Here is a 19493-nt window from a genome sequence, read left to right as displayed (position 1 = left end):
TGGTTGCTTTCAAAGGGTGATTACTAAAAAACAAAAAAGAGAAGCCCTACTTCAAACCATTCTGTGCATTACACAGAAGAGTCCTCATCTGATATATTCTTGCATTAGCAAGCGCAGAATCCTTTTAGCAGATTATGTACATTGTAATGGCTAGAAGACGGATTTCTGTTTCATTCAATTAAGCTATTTTATTCTGTATTTCTCTCTCCTGTATTTTTTCTTTCCTTTTTTTTTTTATTACCAACGCTTTTCACAATGTTCTTGAGAAATGTGTGCGCGTCTCCTAATAAAAGTGTGGCATTTAATGAAACAATGCTCAGAGGTTAGCAATCCTCATGGTACACAGAACAGATAGCTACCGGCAGTCTTTGTAGAACATTTTTACCTCTGTGTTTTCACAAGTTTGCCTTTCCATTTTACAGTCATGATAAATTTATTGTTCACATTTACAGGTTGGATTGACCTGCTACACAAGGTAAGAAGAATACCAAATGACATCTTTCTTTGGAGCTGTTCTGCTATAATTTTATAAATTACTTCTGATAACTAGACTGATCTGCATTTTCTATTCACAGAAATATCAATTGCACAAAACAACCAACAAACCCAGGCAGGAAATGGGGGTATGAATTTTATGCAGACAGCAGTTAGTAGGGGTTTTATCCTCCAAACACATTTTGTGTTTTTAATATGTTTATGTTTTACATTTAGTGTTAATATTTGTTTTATTTCTGGAACAAGATACTTTTATAGCAGATGAAAAAAAATATATAATTATTTTATAAATTCAACTGTTCATTTACTGTGTTGGGAAAATACTAGTCCATTGAAATCACTGACCAATGTATTTATCTGCATATAACACGTGTCAGTGTACAACACACACCCCAATTTAAGAGGGAAGTTTCAGGAAAAAAAAAACTTTTTTTTTAAATAAACCACTTTGAAGCAAAATAATGGTCAGTGAGCATCAATGCAGCCTGATCTGTGTCCATTTGCAGCTTCAGTACAGCTGGATCTGCGCCAATCTGCAGCCGGATCTGTGCCCATCTGCAGCTTACGTGCTGCCTGATCTGCACCCATCTCCCCCATCAATGCAGCTCACCATCTCTCATTTCTCGCAGGAAATCACCGAGCCGTCATCCGTTTACTCAGTCGGCAGTCACATACAAAGTCCCACCTCCGCCATCGGCATTGGACCAGCTCCTGTGATAGACAGAACACTGGTCCAATGCCGGTGGCAGAGGAGGGACTGTGTGTGACGTTAGAGCAGAGTGGAGAGAAGATGACGGCTCGATGAATTCCGGCACCACTTGTCCCCCTCCGAGATACGATGTTGGCGTATAACATGCACTTGTGATTTTCCCCCTATTTTCAGGGGGGAACGTGCGTGTTATACGCCAATATGGTAATCTTTTACAGTTAAGCGTCGTTCCAACAGGGCATACTAATGTGTACATTCACAGGTGTTCCATGCATCCCCATGAAGTCAGTCCTATTGATATCGGATTGCGGCTCCACGGACATTTGCATGGGTGTGGGTGCATATTCCCAAACGCCCACAGTTTGCATTTGAGGACACGCACCAGCACTCAAATGGATTTCAAATTGGGGGGAGTGTGTGAAGGCGCTAGTTCTGGTCTTTGGATTACATAGCAATTAGTGCCTATGCAAAAGGTTGGGAAGAGGGAATGTGTGATACAGTAGTTTAACAAAATGTACTAAGCAGGGCTGACACCTTTCAGTCCACAAGAATGCCCTCAAAAATATTAAACATTTAGGAGCTGAGTGCAACTCTGGCACATCAACTTCTGGCACTTGCAAGGTCTGTTAGGGCTTGTTTACACTTGCTTCAAAGGCCAATTCACACCACATGCAGTCAAGTGAGTTATTTCTGCATCAAAAAAGCATAGAGTGTAGGTTATATCTCTTCCAATGGCATAGTTCACACCAGCGCAGTCACTTCCAGGGCTTTCCGGTTTCAGAGTAGAACATGCTGCATTTTACATGAACTGGACTGTACTGAAACGCAGTAAAATGCATCAAAAAAGGATTAAAAATGCACTGGACACTAGTATAGTGAAAAAACAGGTACAAGTACCTGGAATGCATCCGGAAACGCATCAAAAATGCACTAGAATACATCAAAAATGCATTACAAATGCGCATGCAGAAGCGCATTCGGAACAGATCTGGAGTGCATTTTTGTGGTGTGAACCAGCCCTGTCACACATTAAAGCACCTACCTCTTCAACATGCTTTTTTGAAACTTCGGTAATGTTTTTTTGAAGCTTGGCAAACGCCCTCTCAGCAGACTCTCAGCAAACTCCCCCTCAGTAGATCCCCAGCTCATTAGTACCCCTGTTCAGCAGATCCCCTGCGCAGTAGCATAGCAGCTCTGCTGATGCCCCACTCAATAGTAACCTCAGCTTTGCTGATCCACCACTCAGTAGTAACCCACAGGTCTTCTGATCGCCCACTCAGTAGTAAGAATTGCTCTGGTCCATAGGGGTTGAACGGGTGTGAGAGGGGAAAGTGGTTAAAATATTTAAATTGTAGTCAAATTCCTAGAACTACAAAAATAAAATAAAAAGGCATTCATTTTGTGGATTGCATACAACTGGTATTACTCAGGCAGAAATCCTGAAAGATAAAGATAAGTGTTTATATTACTTTGTACCAAAGTAGGGATATAATTGGAGCACTGTTGTGAATGTTTTGACACATATTCACATCCTGCTTTGAGCGTTGTCACACTTTGAATGACAATTGCTCGGCAATGCAACACTGTACCCAAATGAAAGTTTTATCATTATTTTGAGACAGAAAGAGCTTTATTTTGGTGGTATTTAATCACCACTGAGTATTTTATTTATTGCTAAATAAATGAAAAAACCTTACATTTTGAAAAAAGTTTTCCTGCGTTTCGGTTATAAATTTTTGCAAATAAGTAAATTTTCTTCTTCACAGATGGGGCTGCACGGATAATCAGGGCACTGTGTATCAGTGTAAATACTGTACTTATTGTGTCACTCACAGATCTGCTCTCCTTTCCTCACACCCTGTTTATGTGAGGAAAGGAGAGCCAATAACCAACAAAGATTCAGTCTGTTTACACTGTGACCACAGCTGATCACATGGTAAAGGGCTGCTGTGATTGGCCCTTTACCCCGATCTGTGATCTACTGTGCCCAAGGCACACAATGGTAACAGAGCATGCCCCAGGGGGTGCGTATATGTGGGAGGACATCCAGGAATGTCCTTCCAAAACGGGAGAGTTGCATTTATCGGCTATAACGTGATTTTAAAGTGTATGTAACCCACTTTGCCTTTTGGGTCTGTTAAATTTACCCTTGACAGAGTTTTGTTATCTCTGTTAGGGAAGTGCAAAACTGTCTGTTTTTGCAGAAAATCTTGTGAGCTGATTACCACATATACTTGAGTATAGGCCGAGCCGAATATAAGCCGAGGCACCTAATTTTACCACAAAAAAACTGGAAAACTTATTGACTCAAGTATAAGCCTAGGGTGGTAAAAGCAGCATCTACTGGGTAAACAATACCCATCTGCAGCTGTACCTGTGATAACTAAAACAGCGGGTATCTCCGGCTGCGTCATGTCCATCTGCAGCTGTATCTTTCATAACTAAAACAGCGGGTATCTCCGGCTGCGTCATGCCCATCTGCAGCTGTATCTTTCATAAATAAAACAGCGGGTATCTCCGGCTGTGTCATGCAGTCTGTTCGGCGGCCGTCCATTGTAACTAAGCCCCGCCGCCTCCTCGTTCGTGATGGATGGAAAACAGATACATTTTCCCAGCATTGTATCAGTGTTCCGTTTATCACGGACGAGGAGGAGGCAGGGCTTTGTTACAATGGATGGTCTCAACAACTGCATGACACAGCTGGAGACACCCGCTGATTTAGTTATCAAAGGTACAGCTGCAGATGGGCATGACACAGCCGGAGACACCCGCTGTTTTAGTTATCATAGGTACAGCTTCAGATGGGCACCGCCACTTGAGTATAAGCCAAGGAGGAGTTTTTCAGCCTAAAGAAAATGCTGAGAAACTCGGCTTATACGGTGCTTCCTGTCCATGCACTCTTACCAGTTACATTGTTCTCTATCTCTGAGAACTACAGCACCTACACCCCTCTATTATGGACTACAGCAGATGGGAAGAGTCCTGTAGTCCGTGTGTGTTTCTGTTGTCCTAATACAGTGCAGTAAGCATTGTCATACCAGATCAAGAAGTCTCTTTACTTGCAGAATCACCAGGTGAAAACAAAGGAATACATAAAAAAAAAAAAAAAAAAAAAAAAAAAAAAACTAATGCAGCCATCACATCACATCTAAGAACTAGTAAACTGCAATATAAAACATTTTTGTTCCTGGGTTGAGACACACTTTAATGATTCAGTGAAACAAACTAGAAAACAAGCTATGTGCTGGTATCCTGTCAGACATACAGTACATAACTGCACACATCTTCAGGAGCCAGTAGCACAGAATCTAATGAAAATAACTGAATGATCAACTCAGTTGGTCCATTTTCCAAAGGAGCCTATGTGTTCTCATATACATACATTATATATATATATATATATATATATATACACACACACACACACACACACACACACACACATACAGCCTACATGCCTTTCTGAGATAAGCAGTCACTTCTTTTATAGATCCTGTACAGTAAAACTCAAGATGATGGATAAAAGATTCTCAGGGGAAAACAGCGGCATGATGGATTAAACTATTTTCCAGTATGACACATCATACATACAACAATATAGTATGAAATAGAGTTAATCAATAGCTATGGAAACATGGTTACCAAAAATATGCCTAATTAGGCTTTCATTAGCAGGCCTTAAGCCTTCTGTTTCCATGACACCAAGTAGTATTAATTCACTTTGCATTTTCCCCACGTAATTATGGACATTTCTGTCCTGGCTGCAAACATCATGAAATCTCTAACACTACATGCGCAGACAGGCTTAGTTTAAATAGTCATCAATATTTATATTTCATCACAGAAGGCACAGGGAAGTCACACTAATCCAATACAACTTATTTTCTGAATAACACTACTAAATCCTTCAGCTTTTGTGGAAACCTACTGTTGTATTCATGGAAAAATACGAAGGCTGCCATTGAGGCCTTTCCGTCTGAATATGCCTGACTGTCCCTGTTAAGCCTCTGATCTCAACCCCCAGCCTCACCATCAAAAAAAACAAACAAAAAGAGCATAACGACCAGGACCCCTTTACTACTGTTAATTTTACTGTGGGTAGCAAGCGTTTTTCTTGGAATGCTGTGTTTTTTTGCCGCCATGCATAACACCCCTTGTTATAACCAAATAACTCAATCTTTGTTTCATCAGTCCACAGCACCTTATTCCAAAATGAAGCTGGCTTGTCCAAATGTGCCTTTGCATACCTCAAGGGATTCCGTTTGTGATGTGTGTGCAGAAAAGGCTTCTTTCGCATCACTCTCCCATACAGTTTCTCCCTGTGCAAAGTGCGCTGAATTGTTGAAGGATGCACAGTGACACCATCTGCAGCAAGTTGATGTTGTAGGTCTTTGGAGGTGGTCCATGGGCTGTTTTTGACTGTTCTCACCATCCTTCGCCTTTCCAATATTTTCTGGCCTTAAGAACTGTGCCTGTGGTCTTCCATTTCCTCACTATGTTCCTCACAGTGGACACTGGCAGCTTATATCTCTGCGATAACTTTTTTTAGGCTTCCCCTAAACCATAATATAGAACAATCTTTGTTTTCAGGTCATTTGAGAGTTGTTTTGAGGCCCCCATGTTGCCACTCTTCACCAAACCAAATTATGTGTTCCAATTGATCAGTGCTAAGTAGTTACAGGTATTCAAATCAACAAAATGACAAGGGTGCCAAAATGTATGCACTGTCTAATTTCGTTTTGATGCATATTGTGCATTTCCTGTTAATCCAATAAACCTCATTTCACTACTGAAATATTACTGTGTCCTTCAGTTATTTGATAGATCAAAAAATTGCTGATCCAAACACCCAAATATTTATAAATGACAATCATGGAAATTGTCAGGGGTTCCTAAACTTTTGCATACAACTGTGTATATATATATATATTGATAAAGGACATAAAAAAGAACAGATAAATGGTTAATGTTGTCTAAAAAAGGAAGTGAACAGAAACAATATGGCAAACTGGAAACTTTCATGAGATTTCCTTGGCTGTACCTTCTTGTCAGGCTTAGGTGCATTGATGATAGAGCTGAGGGCTTGTCTCTTGTACTCCAGTTTCTCTGTGAGCTGCCGCAGTTTATTGACAGCATAGCTGGCCTGTTCAGTGATACCACTACTGCACTCATCGAGGATCTCTTCCACACCTTCACACACTTGATTCTGGATCAGAAGAGAGGACATGAAGAGTTTTTCACGCAGATGGTGTCCAATACCAAATACAATATTCCACAGCATTTCTACACAGAAATTCCTACATTTAAAAAAAAAAAAAAAAAAAAAACTGTATATAGGAGCATTTAAGCGTTTTTTATTTTCTAAATAGGTTCCTTTAAGCTAGTGCATTGTTGGTTCACTTACATTTTCCTTCAATTTCCCTTCTAAATGTTTTTTTTTTGTCTGAATTTCTCACTTCCTGTTTCTCCTCAGTAAACTTCACACCATCATTTGAACAGTGTTTAATCAGCCAGAACAGCTTACTGAACAGCTTACTGAGGAGGAACAGGAAGTTAGAAATTCAGACAAAGAAAACAAAGAAAAAAACATTTAGAAGGGAAATCGAAGGAAACGGTAAGTGAACAAACAATGTACTAGCTTAAAGGAACCGATTTAGAAGATAAAAAACGAACCTTTACAACCCCTTTAACTAAACCCCCTTTTTTAAACTCTTACTAAATTGGGGAAAGCGATAGAACCTGTCAGGTTTTTAAGGTTGTGTGTTCCCAATAGGAAGATATCCACGTTTCTTTTGTCTTGGTGAACACACACGAACATGGGGAATCTTACCAGTGGGGAGAAGCAGTAGTTATCTTAAGCTGGCTTCCTATAGATGGTTTGAATCTCAGTTAGTTAAGCAGGGACTGGCCAAGATTCTAACCATACTATTACGGGCAGGCTGAATGTACCCAGGACAATCCATCGATCGACTTGGGTACAACCAGCATGTCGGATTTGCGGCATACTATTATTGCCAGCGGCAATAACCTCTAGCAATAATCACATGTTCTACCGGCAGGGACCATTCCCCACATACCCCCATTGGGACACCACAATAGCTCTGCGGGAAGGATTCCCCATTATTGGTTTTTGTGCCATCTGTTGGGACAGATTCCCCTCTCTTCCTGTGTTGGTGAGCACAACAATAGTAAAAGGGAAAATCCCCACAGTGAGGACAAAGGCCGCAATTAAAATACAGACTTAAATCCATCCAAACTATGCTGGAAATTAAAAAAAAAGGCCTTGGATGGTATTCCACTGTAAATGGCAATATTAGACACCATGTGATAATTAAAAGAGAAGCAGGTTTTTGTTTTTTTAACCCATCATACTTACCTAGGTGGATGCAGCATCAGACCAATGCTGCATCTGTACCCCGCGGTCTCTGCACTGAGAACCGAGCCACCGAACACTGCTGGTGGCCGGATTCTCTAAGTTCCCCCAACGGAGAGCTGCTGCCCATCAGTCAGCAGCTCTCCTCTCTGCTCCTCCAAGCTCACTGGAGCACTGAGCTGTGGAGGGGCAGGGAGTGGCCGTCTCAGGCTCTCTGAAAGGCTGAGAAAGGCATCAGTACAGGCACCTGGCAGATCCAGACTTTATTGTCATGATGACGTGGTGCCTGGACTGAGTCCAGTGACATCAACACAGAGCGGACATCAGACCGCTCTCTGATGAAAAACGGGTCACAGGAGTGCAAAATGGATGGCACTCCTGTGACCCATAAGAAAAACCCAGCCAAACTAGCTCAGGCTGGACTTCTCCTTTAACATACTGTATATACTCAGTCAATATTTGCTACACTATTGCTTAAGTGGAGATCCAATTATGCCCTCAAACATTTAAAGCAGAAGAACTGCAGAAATAAAGTGGTTATAAAAGCAAAAGTTTTTTGTTTTTTACCTTAATATATTCTATGCATTAAAGTAAAAAAAACTTCCACTGCCTGTTTCTCACTCCCCCACCCCCCAACACTTACTTGAGTCCTACATAAATCCAGTGCTGTGCCTGTCTTCGGTTCTTATCTTCCCTCTCCCTGCTCTCACAGGCTTCAATGAAAGCAGCAGGAGCTACAGGCTCCTGCTGCTGTCAAACTCTGAGGAGGGAGCGGGGCCGAGCCAAATTGTGTGCACCTATAGAGGTACACAGCCTGGCTAGGGCAGAATAGTTGCTGACAGTGCTGGCGGGGGACCCCAGAAAAGGGGGCAAGTGGCTGCACTGTGCAATATCATTGCAAAGAGCAGGCAACTATAAACCTCTTTTTTTAAGCTTAATGAAAAACATTTTTACAAACAACAAACGTCATACTTACCTGCTCTATGCAGTGGTTTTGCACAGCAGAGCCTCTATCCTCTTCTTCTCAGGTCCCCTTACAGCGCTTATGGCTTCTATCCCTTGCCCCCAATATTAAGCCGCTTGCTATGGGGTCACTGGTGTGTGCTCACTCCTGAGTCCTGCTATATGCGTCTTTAAGACGCAAAAAGCCGCAGCTCAGTCCCACCCTCTCTCCTCATTGGCTCACTGGTTGTGATTGACAACAGTGGGAGGGAGCCAATGGCTCCACTGCTGTGTCTCAGTCAATGTGTAGACGGAGTACCGGGACAGCCGAGGCTTTCGTGCACATTGCTGGATCGAAAGGGACCTCGGGTGAGTATTGGGAGCTGTGGGGAAAGAACAACACAGAAGGTATTTTACCTTCATGCATAGAATGCATGAAGGTAAAAACCTTCAACCTTCACAACTACTTTATATTGTGCACATGTTTTCAGCACCTCCTATATTAAACACTTCCAATACATATGCACTCCTCACAAACCCACATGGTAGCCCTAATCAGCTTGACTATGCCATCAAAATAGGAGTATTACTAGGTTGTTTATGGCCGACCAGAGTTTTTATATATTGTACATTCAAGGGCAAATCTATAGCTTCGTGCACAATACTCACTGCTTCATCCTTGTCATCGGAGACACACAAACAGGACGACGTATCTTCTTGCCGAATCAGCTGCTCATAGAGATCACTGACGATGAATGAGGGGTAGAACCTGTCCTTCAATGTCTCATAGACATCAGCTTGGACTTTGTTGAACACCTCAATCCCTTTGTTGCCCACAAGACTCTGCTGGATTTCTTTGTAAAGCGGCTTTTCTACTTGTATTTCTTTACTTTCAACAAAGAAATTCTGGTAGATTTCACCAACTAATTGAGGTATTTCAGACTGTAGATAAAAGTACAGTGTTATTGGTGTTGACAAAACCAAGTATCCAACAATATGAAGTGCATTTGAAGGGTTTTGTTACATAAAAGAAGAACCATCATGATATTTAACAATGGAATGATTACCCAAGTTTAAACTTGTTGAGACAGAATGTGAAAATTAAAGAAAAACAAAATCTAGCTAGCGAGAGATAACTATAATAAAATTTCTATTTTACCTTATTTGCATTCTTTAAGTACTCCACAGATTCCCAAAAACCGATTAGCGCTCTCTTATCAATTTTTTCCATATATGCTCTAAAATGTTCTCTGAATGATGAGTTTGCCAAAATGTCATCAAACTGAATAATCTGAAATATTAAAAAAAATATATAAAACTGTGTAGAAAATTATACTAGTAGTCCATCTGGAAGCACAATACTGAAGGTAAGATATTTAGTGTGATCATTCAATGTAGAGAAACAATCAAGTTTTCAGTCAAATCACCTATTAGTAAATTCTCTATATATTTTCTTGTTGCGTAAATTACACACAAAAAATGACATCAACTAAATTATGACTACAGCAACAGGGTCATAAAAGCAAAATTACCTATTTTTATAGTACACGACTTTAAATATGATTTACACTTTGAAACCAACCTGCAGCAGGCAAAAATATGAATTTATTTTTCAAATGAGCACACTTGGTGCCCAGAAACCCAAGTGTTTTCTGGTACACAAACCATAAATTGAGCTTCCCTTGATAGGACACTGGCAGTCTGACCCAGCACTCTTCTGGCTACTCAAAGTGCGCTGCTAAAGAAGGTGGGGGAAGAGAGACCAGGTTCCTGATCATTGAAGAATAAATGTATTTTTTTTTTATTCCAAATATACACATTAATAGTTCTCAATTTTTTTTCAATTCTCATTTCTCTACTATAAATAATTTCTGTAGCTTCACAATGTGCACTTTTGTACTAGACAAAATATGAGAGCAGTATCTGGTATAGTCTATGCTCTAGGGCAAAGACCTTCAAACTACGGCCCTCCAGCTGTTGCGGAACTACACATCCCGTGAGGCATTGTAAAACTCTGACCATTCAAAAGACATGACTAGGCATGATGGGAAATTTAGTTCCTGAACAACTGGGAAGGCCATAGTTTGGAGTAAGGGGAATAATGCACAGGCTATCGCTTCATATTTGCCATCTTCACAACCACTTCAGTGATCAAGAATGGAACATGTTTCTACAAACTGACATGCAGATTAATTATTTTCTTCATTGAGGTTAGAGAGTATAGTACAAAAACCTGCACTGATCTTCATAAAAAGTGCTGTGTAGCACCCTGGAGTTTAGGCAGGGTTGCTCCGCTCCTCACAAATTTACTTGGCAGGCGTAGTTATCCTGGTTGATTGCTAGAGATCTATTGATTTCTCAATAAGTTTGGCGTAGTTGCACTTTTCTCTTCTACCACTAGGTGCTTGGGTACTTGGTGCTACTGGATATGAGAAGGGCAAGGCAAGGTCAGGTTATTGGTATATAGGGTATCTCAGCCAATGGGCAGGGGTTTTCTTAAATGCCTTGGCCTGCTGGGAGAGCCTATATATTTGGGTGGACGTGTGTTGTATTTCCCAGGCTGCTAGGCTGGAGTTTGGGCCTATCCCGGGGACATCTGGCGGCTAGGCTGTCTGAGGGCCTACTCAGAAGCAAGAGAGTAGCGCAGGGTTGGGACTGCAGCTTGCAGTTCAGCCAAAAGTGACGGTTCTGACGGCCAGAGAACCTGTTGTGGTAGGAGGTAGAGGGGAAGCTGTCGCCAGTAAGGGACTATTCGGCTTACCAGGGACCACAGTGAGTAACTGAAGTACGGGAGCAGTGTTCTTATCAACCAGTGACAGTGAAGAATCAGGAAACTTCAGTGGGAATTAAGCCAGGGGCCCAGCCAGCGGAGGTGACGCTTGCAGAGCAGCCTTGTGTGTCAAGCCAGGGATGGAGCAGGCCAGGAGGGTGATGCTTCAGGAAGATACCACCATAAAGATTGAATGAGCTCAATGGAGCTCAGTGTATTGAAGAACTACAAGGAGTATATTGTAGTGAAAGAACTGTTAAGCCATGTGTTTGGAACGGTTAAAGACTGTTGCCATAGGAGACAGCATTCCTACACATGCAGACGTGGCATCTTGCTGGATGCCTTTGCCCTGAATGGCTGTCCTCCTATTGAAGTCTCAGAGCCTGCCAATTAATCTTGCAACTAACTAAGGGTGTCCTGACCCTAACCCTCACTCCCCCAAGAAGGTTTGTTAAAAGAAATAAACTTTCTTTTGCATCCAAGAAGTGTCCGGCACTCAATAAATTTAACTATAAACCCACCATGCCTCACAACCCACTACATACAGAAGGATGTCAGCTATCCCTGGCGGCTTTCATTATATCAAAAGAGGCCTGGGATCTTGGTACAGCTGTATATTGTATTTCGGAGGGAGTCTATATACCTAAAAAAGGTACACAGGTACACACTATATAAAAAAAATTACAAAAAAAATAAAGATAGAAAAATTCCGTGCGAAGAACAATTGTTAAATTTTCGTAGTGTGTACACAACTTACGACATTCAATTCAGACTTTCCAAACAAAAATTTCTGAAGGGACAAACTCCAAAATTTTTCTTGTATGTGAACAGGACCAACATTTTTTGTTCAATGGGTACTGTTTTTTTTTTTTTTTTTTTTTTTCAAATGAGAAAAATCGGATATGAAAGACTGCACATGATCGGAAGCAATTAAACAAAATAAATCCTTCGTCATACAAGAATTTTTGTACGCCACTGCTCTCCCCTGTGCAAGGGCAATTGGCCATTAAACAGCCCCTTGTAGTCTTTACTCATGCAGGCCTGTAGTAGTTAAGTTGATTTTTCCTTTTTCCAATATTTTTTTTATGATTATAATACAGGATTTATATAGCACCAAAAGTTTGCGCAGCGCTTTACAACAGGAGGGCAGACAGTAGTAATTCAATACAGGAGAAATTAGAGGGCTCTGCTCATTAGAGTTTACAATCTAGAAGGGTGCGTCAAATTACATAAAAGGTAATACCGCTGTCTTTTCCAGCCCTGCCTGTGACAGCAGATTGTGGTTAAGAGATGGTGACAGAGAAAAAAGTACTCCCCTGTTACCACCAAAAAAATGGGATATGCAGTTCTGTGAGGTGCACAGGGCTCCATTGGAGATAATGTGTTGCACCACACAGGACCCACCTACCTGCATTTGGCCATAGCAAGTATTTTTGCCATTACTAGTGATGTCTCCAGTATTTCAATCCTTTTTTTTTTTTTGCATCTGATGGACAGATCTTGTGAAAAGAAGAGAGCATTTAAAGGTAGATTGCAGAATTCAGCTTTAAATCAGCAGTGGCTGGATTTTGAAAGTTTAATGATTATTCATGACAAAAAACACAGGAGGTTTTTACTGTAGACAGACTAGTGACTAGAACTGTGCACATATGACATAACTGCCTGAGATCAGAGAAAAAAAAGGGGGAAAAATGAATGCATGATACTTGTAAACCCAAACAAGTAACTTATCTTATGTGCTCCCTTCTCTGTTAAATATACCAGTAAAAATACCAGTGAAAGTGTATTGCTAAAAAAAAAAAAAAAAAAAAAAAAAAAAAAAAAAATGTTGATCTTGCAAAAAAATCCAGTACTTCCTATGTACTCTGCCTCCGCTGAACTAAAAACCTCAAGTAGCATTATCAGCCCTGCTCAGTTCACATTTGAATCAGATTATGGAGAAAAGAAGAAGGGGATGAGTCCCGTCTTAGGCCGGGTTCACACCGCTGCGATGCGGGAACGCCGCGAATCCGCGGCGTTTTCCCGCATCGCATTACTCCCGCCGGCAGGTCACACTGCCCTATGCGGACGGCTGGGAGTGTCAATGATATGTTAATGACACCCCCAGATCCGTCCGCATATCGCAGTGCGATCTGCCGACTCGCACAGGAATCGGATCGCATGGTGTGAACCCCCATGCGATCCGATTCTGTTGCGGACCAAAAAAAGGGTTCCGTGCGAGTTTGCTGCGGGAGCGATGCGAATTCAGCCATACTATCTGTATGGCTGTACTCGCATCGCTACGGAGATCGGATGTGATTTGCGGTGCGAATCACATCCGGATCTCCCCCCGCAGCAGTGTGAACCCAGCCTTAGGGTGATAACGCTGCTTAAAACTTCACAGGTACAGCACAGTGAGTGTGCTTCTTCACCCTAAGGATCACCAGGTGAAGATTGAGGGTAACAAGTAAACTAATACAGTCACCATAGTGATACACTTTAAGTACTGTCAATAGGGCAGTACCTTCTGGCTCTGCGGGCAATCTGAATCATCTGAGGTTCCATCATCCGACTGGTCATATGCTGGACCCCCAAGTAGTTTGATCCTTTTCTCACACTGCTTCTTGGCAACAGTCAGCTGATTGATGTATCTTTTCATATTACGAGCCCGTAGGAGGTCAGCTTTCATTGCTGCAGTCTCTTTGCCTTTAGAATCTGAACAAGACATAAAATATAACGAAACACGTTAATTATTATGATTTTTATTATAATACAGGTTTTATATGGTGCCAACAGTTTGTGCAGGGCTGTACAACATGAGGGCAGACAGTACAGTTACAATACATTCCAATATAGAGGAATTAGAGGGCCCTGCTGGTTAGAGCTTACAATCTACAATCAAGTGATACAGAATGTGATAACTGTGGGGAATAAGCTGATGGAGAAAATAAACGCACAGTTGTTACATGGGGTTTTCAGGGATTGTCTAAAAGTGGACAGAGTAAGAGACAGCCGGAGAGATTGGGGTAAGGAGTTCCATAGGATAAGAGGCTCTGGAAAAGTCCTGGAGGTGAGCATGGGAGGAGATGACGGGGGAGCTAGTGAGCAGGAGGTCTTGGAAGGAACGAAGAGAACGAGTAGGTTGGTATTTTGAGATTAGGTTAGTCATGTAGCTGGGGGTAGAGTTGTGGAAGGCTTTGTAAGTTATTATTAGCATTTTTAACCTAAATTGTTGGGTGAATGGAGCGATTGGCAGAGACGGATGGCAGACACTGAATAGTTGGTAGGATGGAGGAGTTGGGCAGCAGCATTCATGATGGACTGAATGGGGGATAACCTATGTGAAGGTAAGCCAATGAGGAGGGAGTTGCAGTAGTGGAGGCAAGACCTGGGAGTAAAAATTGGTAGGGTCCAAAGAAGGCTTTTTAAGTATGAGGGTGACTAGTGCATGTTTTAGAGTGTTGGGTAAGATGACAGAAAAGAAGGAGAGATTAAAGATAGGAGTTCGAGAGTGTAGGCTACAGCCAGAGGGTGATCGTAGCATTTGCAAGGAAACAGGGTCCAGGTGGTTAGGTGGGCATTAAAAAAAAAGTTTAGCAACCTTGTCTAAAGCAGCGGGGTTGAATGAGGGAAGTAATGATTGTACCTGGACATAGAGTGTTAAATTGTTGCTAAAACCACAACAGTAAAATCAGTCTGTATATGCAGTAAAGCATGCTTGTTGTACTCAGCGTAGAACCTAAGGGGTTAATTCCCTGCCTTGTGTAAAAAGGCTGTTTGATCCTGTCTTCTCTGAACCTCCCCTTCTTCCACAGTCCCCAAGTCATCTGACAGTACAAAGCCCTGGGGGCTGTTTGGCGTGCATTGTTAGAATTTTATTTTTCTTGGGGGATAATTGGCAAAAGGCCACTTAGCACTGTATAGGCAGCGGTTCAGGCATCCTGCAGCCTCAAAGGACAGTCAGAGTAGAATGAAAACTCCTCCTACAAGCTTTAAGCAGACACTGATACTACTAAAATAACTGCATTTCCGTGTTCCGTGTACTGTGGGAAACCAGATATAGTGAATGCAGGGTCCTAGGTTTAGCAACACTAAGTGGGGGATGTACTGAAAACAAGTAGCAAAGAAAGTCTACACTCCTTAAAGAAGAGTTCCATGCAAAAGTGCAACTTCCACTTTAAGGACTCCTGACATGCCACACATGGATGGCATTTATTTTGGGGGGAGGGGGGCAAGTATATTGTTTTGACAGGTACCTAGCTCCCACTTCCGCTCATGGTGTCGCATGCTGAGCAGCAGTTCTATCCTCACTCCCTTCCTGCAATTCTCTAGGACACATCACAGGTCCCAGAAGGCTACTCGGCCATTCAGAAAGCGCAGCGCGACAGGCGCATGTGCAGTGCGCACCCGGCTGTGAAGCCACAAGCTGTCACAGCCAAGTGCCCACAATTGCAATGCCAGCGCCGCAAAGAGAAGGAGAGAAGTGAAGCTTCAGGTGGCCACATTGCTGGACCGTGGAACCGGCGACTGTCTGTTTATTAAAAGCCAATTTTTGTAGCGGCTGACTTTTAATAAACACAAACGGGTGGCAATCCGCTTTAAGCTGGATGGTGGATGTAGGTAAACACATAGCTCCTATGCAATTAGAACTATAATAGCCAGCTACCTCAAATTAGTGTCTTAGAAATGCAGTGAAACTACTTGTGTGGATATCTGCAAAACATGAACTGTTTTTAGGCCTGAGGGCACGTTTGGAAAAAAAAAAGAAAGAAAAAAAAAAAAAGGGGTCATAGTCTCCCAGTAGAGAGAACTTTCTAAATCACAATCACCATCTAATAACTATCATATTAAAAACCGTTCACACTTTTCACGGGTGGAGGATTTTATTAAACAAAAGCCTTTAATCCCACTGCTCTTAGGATTGAATGGGGGGGGGTTTCAATAAATTCTGAGGGATGAAAGTTTTTTTTTTTGTACCCCACACACGCAAAAGGTCCTCTTGACCTTCCAAGGACTTACACAGCTCATATAATAAATAGTATTCCCAAATTATTATTTGATTTATATAGCGCCAACAGTTTACGCATTGCTTTACAATATAAAAGGGAGACGATACAGTTATAATACAATAAAAAACAAGGATTAAAATACAAATCAGAAATCATCATGTACGGTATTTATTACAAGTTTAACCTCTGTAGGTATAGAATAATCCAAAGGAAGACCATCAAATATAGTTATTGTGCAACAAACAAAATAAAATGGAACTTTTATCTCGCTTTACTTGAAACGATCAACTTTTGGTTTAATGATGAACAAAATGTGTCACATAAAAAAATGCATTCAGGAGTCATCTACTCTTGTTTTCAGGCAAAGTGTGCCATGATACCACTGTTCAAAGAGAGAATTACATTTTGGGCATTAACCTGGACATGTCCTTACTGTAAATAACTGGGGTAATAGCCTCCATCATGAAAATCTGATGTAGTTTGCACAGCCTCAACACTAGCTTGTATCTTCTCTTCAGCTCTGAGGACAAACGTGTACACATTGACTGTAAAGGAAGTCTCAATCTCCTCCTGTCAAACTGTCACCCATGTCTGCTTGGGGCAGACTTTACTTTTCATCCTATTCTATCTTTCACCAAGCATTCATAACCAAGCTGAGCTCAAACATTACGTTTTTATGAAAAAAAAAAATATATCTTTAGACATTTAGTTAACAGACCGTTACAAGACTAAAACATTTGCTCTTCAATTATATGAGGTCAATGTAGATGCCCGTTACGGGTTACAGCAGTGGCTTCCCAACCTTTTTTAACTTCCTTTGCAGCCCATTCCTGTAAACTTTACCCTTCATACCAATATTTGTAAATGATATAGTTACTGTTCAAATATATGAATTTTTCATAATCATATGTTGCAAATGTAAATAATTGGCCCAATCGTTAAATTAAAAAACATTGGATGAATTAACTAATTTACTGACTTTAATCACATTCATCAATTTCAGCAGACTCCTTGTCTCCAGGCTCTCCTCTAGTACTAGTGTGCATCGGATCGCAGGCGGGTGCTTTTTGGGGCACTGGGCATAATTATGTGGCAGTGCAGTGTCAATGGAGGCAGTGATGCCCAATGAGGATCCTTTCCCTGAGTCCTGTATTGAGACAGGTGTTTGGGTAAGGCACTGCTGCACAGACTTAAGGCCAGGGGTGGTCTGCTAGAATCTGCTAATCTTCCTGCTTGCCAAGGCCTGCACTGTGCCTGCTTAGTGTCACTTAACAACTGAATAACATTTTTTTCCCCAAGTCACAACAAAAAAAATACTGTAAAAATATGGAGTGTGCAGGCACTCCTGAAAGGCGGTAGTCTGTACTCATGCTTTATTCTGCCATTTCATTGTTTTTGCATACTCCTAATCATCTCATGGTGCAACTCTTGGGGTTAACATGCCCCTGGTTGGAAACCAACAGATTACAGTACTTCTTATCGTCTAAGCTGTGAACCACACTAAAACAATATCATGTGGTGTGACAAATTCAAACGTCTGCCTTATTACTAGAATTGATAAAATTCAAGTCAGTAAAATACCTTTTATGTGGTAGTCTCAATTACATTACTTGCTGAAACCTCAATAATTTGCATACATTTGTAATACACCTCCCCTTCCTGTAAATCCACCTAAATTCCACCTTCCCTAGGACCAATTCCAAACTTCAGCTGATGTGTTGCAGCTCGGCAAAAGAACAGGTTTGAAGTTATTTTACTAGTGAACAAAACATTAAAAAATAAAGAGTGTAACTAAAGGCAATTTTTTTATTTCTTTTTTGATAGAGTTGAGAGGGATTAGAACACTTGTCAGGGTTTCGGCTGTCTGTGCCCCCCGTTTAAGGGAGAGTTACCCTCCCTATTTGTCCTGTTTACCATTATCATTGAAAATAAAAGTATAAGATCCTAAATTTTCAGTTGTCACACCAGAATAGTAATAGAGGGAAAAGATTACAATGGCAACCATAGTTGGAGAGTTTTATCCAGTGTTATCCAGTCCAACTTGTGTGTATAATTATATGTTCATACTACATTCTACATCCTTGTATGTTGTGGTCGTTAACGTGCCCATCTAATAGTTTTTTTTGAAATGAATAATGCTTCCCCCTGAAATCACTGCTTGTGGAAGGGAATTCCACATCCTGATCGTTCTAACAGTAAAGAACCCTTTATGCAGTTTAAGGTTAAACCGCTTCCGTTCTAGTTTTAATGAATGGGCGCGTGTCTTTTTAAATTCCCTTGTGTGGAAAAGTTTTATCCCTATTGTGGGGTCACCAGTATGGTATTTGTATATTGAAATCATATACCCTCACAAGCGTATCTTCTCCAGAGAGATTAAGTTCAGTGTTTGTAACCTTTCTTCATAAATAATATCCTCCAGACCTTTTATTAGCTTTGTTGCCCTTCCCCGTTTCAGTACATCCTTCCTGAGGACTGGTGCCCAGAACTGGACAGCATACTCCAGGTGTGCCCAGAGCAGAGTCTTGTAGAGTGGGAGAAATTATTTTATCTCTGGAGTTGATCCCCTTTTTGATGCATGCCAATATTCTGTTGGCTTTGCTTGCAGCAGCTTGGCATTGCATGCCATTGCTGAGCCTATCATCTACTAGGACCCCCAGGTCCTTTTCTATCATAGTTCTGGTGACCCAGTCAACACCCCAGTAGTATTCCCTCACTTTGAAGGGATTAACTCTCACTTCCTATTTTGGGACAGGAAGTGAACGGAGATGGCAAAAAAAACCCAAAAAAAACACATACAGCGGCTATACTTTACATATTTATTTAACCAAGTGTCTATAGTTACATTAACTAGAAGACACTAACTGCCTTCACACACCCATAGTGGCCAGCGCATCCCTAAAAGGCACATTTCATGACAGATGGACTGGTAGAATGGGCACCTTTATATATACAATGCAGTGCTTGGCAGACTTGAGAAACATCTTTTACATGTAAAAGATGGCAACCTCCATAATGTATACATCATACCTATAATGTAATAATTCAGTTCAGCTACTATAAGACAGTAACATTACCCAATGCCTTTTCCCCTCATTTCACTTCTTTTTTTTTTTTACCTATTTATCTATACTTCTAGAGGTCTTTACCCTTTTGCTTGCCTCCATTTCGCTCTTCAAACCTATTCCAAACTTATTTTTTGCTTCTACATCCTAACAA

The 19493-nt window shown here is 41.3% G+C and overlaps 1 protein-coding gene across 1 annotated transcript in view; it reads right to left on the bottom strand.

Moving 5' to 3' along the window:
- The window catches only part of SNX25 (sorting nexin 25), a 229212-nt gene that overhangs the window by 33830 nt on the left and 175889 nt on the right, over positions 1–19493 (bottom strand). Inside the window, exons 7-10 of the mRNA XM_077477313.1 lie at positions 13793–13983; positions 9679–9810; positions 9189–9461; positions 6246–6410 (exon numbers count right to left, since the gene is read on the bottom strand). Of these exons, the coding sequence (XP_077333439.1) occupies positions 6246–6410; positions 9189–9461; positions 9679–9810; positions 13793–13983 (761 nt within the window). The remainder of the gene's footprint in view (positions 1–6245; positions 6411–9188; positions 9462–9678; positions 9811–13792; positions 13984–19493) is intronic.

This window comes from Lithobates pipiens, unplaced genomic scaffold (assembly GCF_037356315.1).
Source record: "Lithobates pipiens isolate NorthernLeopardFrog02 unplaced genomic scaffold, aLitPip1_a1.2 Scaffold_13, whole genome shotgun sequence".
In the NCBI taxonomy this organism is placed as follows: domain Eukaryota; kingdom Metazoa; phylum Chordata; class Amphibia; order Anura; family Ranidae; genus Lithobates; species Lithobates pipiens.
This window is presented reverse-complemented; position numbering and strand designations above follow the sequence as displayed.